The sequence below is a fragment of the Rhipicephalus sanguineus genome, chromosome 3 (assembly GCF_013339695.2).
Source record: "Rhipicephalus sanguineus isolate Rsan-2018 chromosome 3, BIME_Rsan_1.4, whole genome shotgun sequence".
In the NCBI taxonomy this organism is placed as follows: domain Eukaryota; kingdom Metazoa; phylum Arthropoda; class Arachnida; order Ixodida; family Ixodidae; genus Rhipicephalus; species Rhipicephalus sanguineus.
In genome coordinates this window covers 176,710,595-176,719,765 of record NC_051178.1, presented here as the reverse complement: position 1 = coordinate 176,719,765, position 9,171 = coordinate 176,710,595, and the positions used below count along the sequence as shown (strand labels likewise).

Here is a 9,171-nt window from a genome sequence, read left to right as displayed (position 1 = left end):
CTGTAGTACATTCAGCTGCATATCTGCAATGGCAATGCTCTTTTATGAGCAAATATTTCTGTTAATTCTAAAACTACTGTTCTATCTTTTCTTTAAGCAGCCTAACCTCTGGGCATTTCAGCTGAATGCAGCATTCCTTCTTGCGACACACAGTGGTAAAGTCACATTAGTGCTCCTTCCTACCCCTTGTACTCAATCTTGTAATATAAAAGGCCAACTTATTTCCGTTACAGGCACTGCTGTTGCCTTACAAGCTTCTACAGGTGCCATAGATGTAGCCCAACTACGACAGGACAATGAGAAGCACTACAGCATATTTCAGTGACCTTCATATGCTCCTCTGCCATACTTATTCTTTTAATTCCCCACCCCCTTGTGTCTTTGTCACTCATTCTTGTCATACATATATGCATCTATACAACCATCTTAATGAACAAAAATAATATTATGCACCAGAGCTGCTTTCAAGTGCAACTGGGCAATCCCTGAACATCAGACTTGCAGCTTCACAGCTTTTACCACATTACTCTTCAATCCAAGCCTTTAACAAAAAAAAAAAAAAAAAAAACTCACTTCACCTGCGGTGCAGATTACGTAGGCCAGTAGAAGGGAAGTGCAAGTATCTACGTATTTGAAAGCAGTCACTGGCTGGCTTGCCCTTTAACACCCCTTTCTATCACCACAAGCTGCGTGAATGGATGTACTGTGTAACATAAATATGTGCTTACGCACGTGTAATGCATAAATATATGTACATAGGACTCTCTGTTTAACTTAGGAACCTTTTTGCGCATAAGTTATATTGCCGATGAGTTGTTATGGAAGCGATGCTTGGTGTCGCCGGTGGGCACCATTGCAGATGGATAGAAGTTGTGTAGCGGCATGTGCACTGTGTCCATGAGCTGACAGTAGTTGGGCTCTGGAAAACAACAACGCAAGATACGCGTGCACTCATTCAGTCTGGATTTTTATAACGCATGATCTCAATGCAAGAGAAATCCATTTTTAGTGCTAGGGCTTGTCTAATGCACCTCACATTCTCATCATATAAATTTACACAGTTATTCACCACTTCAGGTGACACACTTAACAATTTGCGGTCCGTCGTCAGGCCCCTCCTGACAATGCGACACGTTTACAGCGATCTGCGGTTGGCACTGCTCAACAAGCTTTTTCGTGGCTTATTCATGCAAGCATTTTCTCACTTCAATATGCGTCATCTCTAAAGGAGTAAGTAAACTTGTTTCACTCGAGCTTTGACTTTTTTAGTTTTGGACCAGAACAGATGGAAGGTGGGCAAAGTTTCGGACCACAAAGGGTTAACAGCTTTTTTTATAAAGTTTTGGCTACGAGAAAATCCATCACATATGAATGCGCATAACCAATTTTAATTAAACACGCACGAAAAACAAAACAACAGTTTTCACGTTTTTCATGAAGGTTCTTACAGTGCTCAACACCCCGCCTCACCACCTTACCAATTCTAAAAGCAACTTTCACAGCGTATCGTGGGTATGTTAATGTAAAAGGGAACGCTATTATACTATGCATTTAAAACGATGCACTGTCTTGTGTTTTTACATTGAAATTGTGAAAGTACAATCAGGAAGGTACTTAGGAAATTGGCATGTATCATTGTACGATGAACGAGTTCATAATTAAATGGTAATCATTGCTTGGGAGCATTCCATGTGTTCCCTTTCGTGCTGACGTATGCTGTATATGTCAAGTTCAAAGCATCCAAGGTCAGAAACTCAGGTTACGAGCAGTTTTAAGGTGAAAATTACTAAGGCACAGAGAAACAAAATCTATTTCCAAGTTCAACAATGTTGCCCAATAAAGCCTGTAAAAGTCCCCGTGCTCGTACAGAGCTCCACACAGTGACTGCCAGAACACAACGTAAAAAGCCAGAGCTGTTCTTCCTCCATTTCCTAAAATCGTTACGTGTGTATGCTCCTGCTTCTGTTCCTGTCTGCAAGCCAAAGGTAATCACTAGAGACCGGATTTTAGGCAAATGCCTATTTTGTTCCTTGTGCTCCTATCGCCCTACTTTGATATATGAGCATGAATAAAAGGTTAAGAGGGACTTTATTTATAGTGCTTTTATAGTGCCTACAAATGCCTATTTTTGGTGTTTGTCCCTAAGTGCCTTATAGGCACTTATAAATGCACCCATAAATGCCCATTTTCAAATTCGGGGCCTATATGAACACTATTTAGCCTCAAGTTTCGCTTTCAAGTGCAGTTTGAAACTGCTATTCATGTTACCTGGCAACACTGACTGTTCAGAACTCTATGGGGTTCAACCTAGTCCTCTAGTTCAGCCAACTTCCGGAAAACAACCGCTAGCAGCAGTGAAACAGGATGCACCGGCCAGCATACGACGCCGCGCTGACATGGCGCGAGCAGTTGGCGAATGCAAAACCACAAAGAGAGCAAAGGAAGGAAAAAAAGTGTGGTGTTCACGCGGCTTTTGTTTTGTTTATAATTTGCTTTTTAAGGTGCTCATCGACAGGGGAGAAATCGTCCCTACGTGATTCGACCAGCCAATACGAGGCATCCCTCCATTCTGGTCTTTTAGCCGTCTGGCTATCTGCTCCTGCTCTGCCCTTCCCAGCCATGCCGAAAAGAAAGAGACCCAGGAGGGTGTTGATTGGACAGTGGACACTTGACTCACCCTGCCACAAAGAGACCGTGTTATCCGAACCGTGTGGGAAAAAGGACAATTGCATGACTATGTTTAACTGTTGGCGCTTTTGTGCCATCATAAACAGTAACATTTCTTGCTTTCCTGTAGTAGATACAGGTTGGGCACGTCTTTGTTTTGAAGTTATTTATATTCATGTAAAAATTTATTGCGCCTATACAGTTGAACCGCGTTGATACAATCCCGTTTCGTACAATTTCTCAGTGCCAATGTCCGCAATATGGTTATGAAGCGAAAGTGCGCGATGTTTTAGTGAATTTGAAATGCACGTTTTAGCTGACAGTACGCTCTTTTACCCGCCCATTCTTCAAAAACGTTTGAATGAGGTTCCGCTGTAATTACAATGTTGGTGGCCTAAAACCTTGTTTTGCCTGCCTGTTTTTGGCACTTCAAACACGCTTTTTTAGTGCCTAAAAATCCAGCCTCTAGTAATCACAGTGCTCTTTTCAACGCCATTTTTCTAAGCAATGTCATTTTCAAAACTAAAAAGGACACAATGCTTGACTCTGTCATATCAAACCTATTTTCAAGAGATGTTCATGACAGGGATGCGCAAATATATGAAAATTTAGAATAAAGAGTCACTGAAAGGAAAGCCTCAAATGCTACGTGGAGCAGCATCACCTATATCACGCCCGTGCCTTCTCTCTTAGGCTTATCAATCATGCCAGCGCACATAATCTGCTATGGCACATGCTACTCTGGTCGTTGAAGGTTTTCACTGTATATGTGCAGTGGCCATTTTCCATACCGCAAAGTCTTTGTCATACGTGAACAGTTTCGACCCTCCGTTTGAAATTTCGCGCCATAATGACGATGCTCGCTGAAAGGTGCTGCCACCTCTGAGGACTTACAAGAAGCGTTTGAAATTTGATCGCACTACCTTCTTGCAGAGATAAACAGAAGTTATTTCTAGCTTCAGCACATCACGCTACGGTCAGTAGTCGTGCTATCTGCGGCAATGCCCTTTCATGGTTTCGGTTACGTTGCGTGATCGCACTGGAGGTGCACGAAACTTGATTCTCATCTTTATCAGCACTCTCTAGCAGTGATGTCGAAAGTTGATTTCCGTCTTTATTGGCACTGCTCTTAGCTTGTTTATCATGAAGCTCATGAGACATTCTCGCTCTCCTTGTTTACTGAGTTTCCTTTAAGTTCTTCAGATGCACGGCAAAGCGGTGATTTGGCCAAATGCAACTCTTCACTCCAAAGGGAGAATAGACATGCATTTTATGTGTGCAGATTGCAATAAGGAGCTGTGCATCGACCCGTGTTTCAAGGAATACCACACTCTGAAATACAACTGAACATTTTGCAGTTGTGAGTTATGCTGACACCAAAATACTGTTCCCGATTTTTTTTTTCCGATTTCTTCCCGACTTTACACACTTTGTACATTCAAAATTTGCAATAAAGTAATTGAACCATCTGGGAAAACTTTTTCAAAAAAATTCTACCCTCAAAGGGTTGCACTGCTAAAAGAGCCCATAATCTCTGACACAGCAAAATGGACAACACTGCTCACTCACCGTCATCTGGTGACAAGAAGTGGTGCCTCACCAAAAAGTCCAGCAAGATGGGGCAACTGGTAATCTTGAACTCCTCCGACAAAACAAGGTTTTTCACCTGTGAAGAGAAACGAACACAGTGATATGAGAGGCGTGCATCACATCAACAGATCCACAGACCGTGCAACTGCTCATGTTACGTGTCGTATGAATGCACCTGGTATTTCTTTGATTAAACATGACTACCTAAGTGATCCCAAACATATGCGAAACGTATGTTTGGGATCAACATATGTTCTCACCACAACAAGAGGATTCCAAGGTGAACTTCTCTACCCAACATCTGCTGTAGAGGATGCTGCTTCTGGTCATTACTGTATTTGTGGACTACATGGTAACAATAATGACGAGTTTTTCTTTGCTTGCTAAGTATGCTTTCTTATCGTGACAGACTGTCTTAATCCGATGTGGATTAAGACAGACTGTCTTAATCCACGTTACAAGGAGCAGATGGTGAGGATAAGGCACCTATGAGAGGCTGCATGCAAACATTCAGTGGCTATGACAAGATTGAGGAGGTGCACTAGTCCAAAATCCCTAAGTAACCAGTGGAAAAATCTACAATGGACTTGGACTCAGCATTCAACCCAAGGTAACAATGAACCTGAATTCAGTGAAGGATCTGCACTAACTTCAAGCATAATAGCACCAGTACAACAGCTACACGTGAACTCCGAGCATAGTGGCATTGGTTGATTTGGCCTCTGCGATTTTTCATGCATGTGTGTCAACAAGAGAGCTTTCAGTAAATACCTCTGGAATTGTCATTAGGTAGAAGTTGTCCACTTCATTGTCCGAGCAGTGAGGCTCAAAGTCTGCGGGAAGCTCCAGGTCAAAGACGAAGATTGTTTCCGGAAATATGCCCCGATCGTCTTCATACACAAACCTAGCAGAGATATTCAATCAGGTCATCTGTACCATGAAACTGTACACATAAACATGAAATGAAGCCAAGATATTTGTGCTAATTGTGATAAATTGTTGCAAAGTCCTTGCTTTAGCAAAAAAACAGGCTTTGTTATATTCAATATTGTTACATATTCGATATTAATAAAATTCCAATACTGGCAGGAAGCATTTTGGATTTGCTGTCATATCTGATAACTCATTAGGTACATTAACATTACTTATAACAACCCATAAAACCTCTATAAAACGTTTTATAGAGGTCTATAGAGGTTTTGAACATTTTAAAGGCGTTTTATAGTGGTTTTGTGTATCATGGGAAGGCTCTATGCCAACTCCCCAGGAAGCCCTTGCAGCACTTCCAATAGCTTGTGCAACGGTGAGTAAAAAAAAAACATCACATAAAAGCCTCCTGCCAAGCTAGAACCAATCAGTTTCAAATCCATGTGTCACAATTACGTAAAAGTGTTCCCCGAAATACAGTTGGATATTCTCTCTAATACTGCTCCCATGTACATGTCCATTTGTAATACTTGTAATGCAACTAGGGTATGTTTAAAGCATAGTCTGCACTTAGTAGCAGATAATTCCTGCAAGATCTACATTACCGTAAATTCTTGCAGACGTGTGTATAGTTAACACACACCTGCAGTCTCTTAAAGGCCTGAATTTTTTTTCTCTGAAAAAAAAAAACAAAAAAAATCTGTTCTGTGGCGCTGTCAATTTTCTTTCCTTCATTCCTTTTGCACTACACCTCATTAATTATCCGGCTGTTGCACGCGCACGTAATCATGGAAAAATACAGAACCTGTTCTCAGAGCAAAGCACATTGTTATTATTTACTTTTTAGATGCGAAGCATCTTATGGCGGAGTTCAAACTGGTGGTGTGCGGCGTGACCACCCTTACTGCACATGCGCAAACCCTCTCCACACACCTCCACTCCCCTTCCCCCTCTCCCATCCCCATCTCCTTTGCCCCCTCTCCACCCCCCTCTGAAACGCGGGCTCGACATGCCGAAACGCTGCTTTGCATCGCCTCATGGTCCCCTTTAGCGGGAGGTGGTGTGATTTTTTATTCCTTAGCAGGTGTACGGCCCCGCTGATAGCAAAGAACATTGCTAATTATCATTTTAATCCTTAGCAGATGCATGCCACTCTGTGGAATTGATGAAACAAAGACAGCGAAGCTGTATAAAGAAGCTTTCATGCCCTTCCGAAATGCAAGGAGCCTGTTTGCTTGTTGTTCTGTGGACTGATTCACCGCTGGAGTCAACTACGTGTTCTCACCACAACCTGGTCTCGGAGCCACTTTGGGGTTCTCTCAGAGGCTTTGTTGCTAACATTCTACTAAGAAGCACTGGATAATGAGCATGCTGTCAGTTTCCAGCATCAAAGCACCAAAGCTGTACAAATGCCAAGCTGACCTCTACTGTGGAGTAAGAAAAACAGTATGTGAGAGATAAATATAACATTACTGGGAGAAAAAAAAAATGTACAAAGAAGTTTTTATTTAGCTGAGGTATAGACTTACTTTGAAGTAAGCCTAATTTTGTATTTAATTATTGCTAATTACATTCCAAAGCGAAAATTTTGGGCACTGACACAGATTACACTGCTAAAGGTTTCTTACAGTCAGTGAATGCAGGTGATGTCATGTAAAGAAAACTCACGACACATTCCCAGCTGGCCGGATAGCACTGAGTAGGTGATCTGGCAATGATGCCTCCTCTTGCGCTTCCTTGCGGACGCACTCGGTTAGGGTACAGCCAACGCAAAAGCCACCGGTTACCTTGAAAGACACAACATCGCGCATAGGCTTCTATAGTTCAGCAGATATATGGTGACAATATTAGCAAATTTATTTAAAATTGCACAGAACTTGTCTCACGGCGAAAGAGCATAGTAAAATCAAACTTGTCCTCAACAAAGAGTTCAAGAAAAAAGAAAGAACAATATATTGACTGTTTCTTATCATAGTGCAGATGCCTTTTTTTTACAAACTACGAAATACAAAGTAGCTCTCTCGTGTATACACACATAATGAGGCAATGAGTTCTCATATGAGATATTACCTGGCAAAAGCCTAACATCAAGTCTACTACCATGGCTCTAAGTGAAGACACGTCTTCCAAGCGAAGACACGGCAACTCAGACAGCAATAACCCATTTCAGGCGTCCTGATTACTGCTTGAAAGCTGCGAATCACCAGATTCCTTTCCAAAATCTGTCCATCATTGCCTCTTATTTGCTATAAGATGTACTGTCCAAGTTATATAAACCAATCAAAGAGGTGCTTCACGAGATGCAGATGTATTTTTGCGGGAGAATGATTGTATTTAAGTGACAGACTAAGTAACTGAGTACAGTAACCTGGCTTTCACGCTAGTTATTAGTGAGTGTGTGGTGCACATGAACATTAAAAATTGCAGTGTGCCTATGATTCAAGCAGGTCATCTTTTTGACAAATTTCCACCTTCTTTTTTTTTTCAGAAAGGAAAATGACATTACTTCAAATGAAAAAACTTAGTGCAAGACATTCAGCAACATGCAATAGTACTTATAACCAACACAACTTTACCTCACTGCCATGAAAGTGTGAGGAATTTTTTCAGAAAGCTTTCACTCATGCTTTCAACAGCATTTTTAGGGCATCAAAACAAAAGTATCTGAGCGAGGATCTACTCAATTGGTCACTTTGATGACTATCACACTCACTGTCCATTCATTGGAGCCCATGTATTGGATGTGTATTGCGCCACGGGATGTTGCGTTGGAAATTATGTCATTTGAAAGTGGAAGCATTCTCACAAATGAATGAATGAATGAATGAGAATATGACACTGGTAGGTGGAAAATATATTTCTGATATTCTACTGGGGATTATTCAAGGCTTTTACATCATTCACTGAACAGGCTTGCTCCATTCATCCCTAAGAAAAAGAACACTGCTTGTGCAATATGTAAATCTAAACAAGGAAGCTCTAGCTTTCAGGAGCTATTCTAACGTATTTATGAGTTGGCCATACAAATGAACGTTAACGCACTACATAAAATATTGCCTGTTTAAAGTGGCACCTTTTTCTTTATACGTGCATGCCTCGTCATCAAACACATGGGCCGCAAATTCCAGCCAGCTGCTGCATTTGTCAGCAGTGACGCTGGAGAAAATGCAATCTGGATTTTCTGCTGAGATACATATATATGAGCATACGGTCCAACCTTTTTGGTCAGTTAACATAATGTGACATGCTGTCCTGTTGCAATCTACAGACTATCAGGCCAGTATAAGTACTTTTTAACTTCATTAGGAGGCTTCAAAATTTTCGCCTAAAAAATATTATATATATCAACTCGACAATTCTCTCCTAGAGCAGTCAAACAGAATTTGGTCGGCTATCGATACAGCTGGCGTCACTACTGATAAACACGCATACAATAATTATTACCAGGTTGTCGATCTTGTTTGGAAATGTTTCCTTCGTCGCCGATCTCCGCTGAAACCAGACGCTCATAGATCCATCGGGCCGCTTCACGTATCCATTTATGTGTACTCCATATCGCTGCAGACCGAATAGGCCTTCGATAGAACGAACAAGAGAGCACGGATGTCTTGTTACCACGTTGCAAAAGAGTTCCGCAAAGCGATTACGGTTTAAAGATCACTAATCACTCACATGTTGCCGGCTCTTTCCATCTTCATCGCAGGTTTGTCTCCGAACCTACGCTGCCTTCGTAGCACTAAAGAGAGAGAGAGAAAAAATGAAAGCAAAAAAAAAAAAAAGAGAATCGATAGTTGTAATACATGACATAATGTCGCGATAATCGCGCTTTCGCTCCAACCGCGATTAAGTAATGTGCTGCAGCTGAACGGACGCGCGCAGCTATAAATAGAATGGTCGAGCGTGACGGTGAGCGCACGTAAACAAGAGGAACACACATACCTCGTTCCTCCAACCGTTCAGTGTTTTGAAGATTTTCTTCTTCCGTAT

General features: G+C 41.6%; 1 protein-coding gene across 1 annotated transcript; it reads right to left on the bottom strand.

Annotated features, from left to right (window-relative positions):
* Positions 1-783: 783 nt before the first annotated feature.
* On the bottom strand, positions 784-8,882 carry LOC119387717 (uncharacterized). The gene is made up of 6 exons (XM_037655195.2): positions 8,857-8,882; positions 8,629-8,791; positions 6,853-6,971; positions 5,029-5,161; positions 4,237-4,333; positions 784-919 (listed from the first exon to the last, which is right to left on the bottom strand). Exons 1-6 carry the CDS (start codon positions 8,880-8,882, stop codon positions 798-800), a joined length of 660 nt encoding a protein of 219 aa, XP_037511123.2. The 3' UTR covers positions 784-797.
* Between the last annotated feature and the right edge of the window lie 289 nt (positions 8,883-9,171).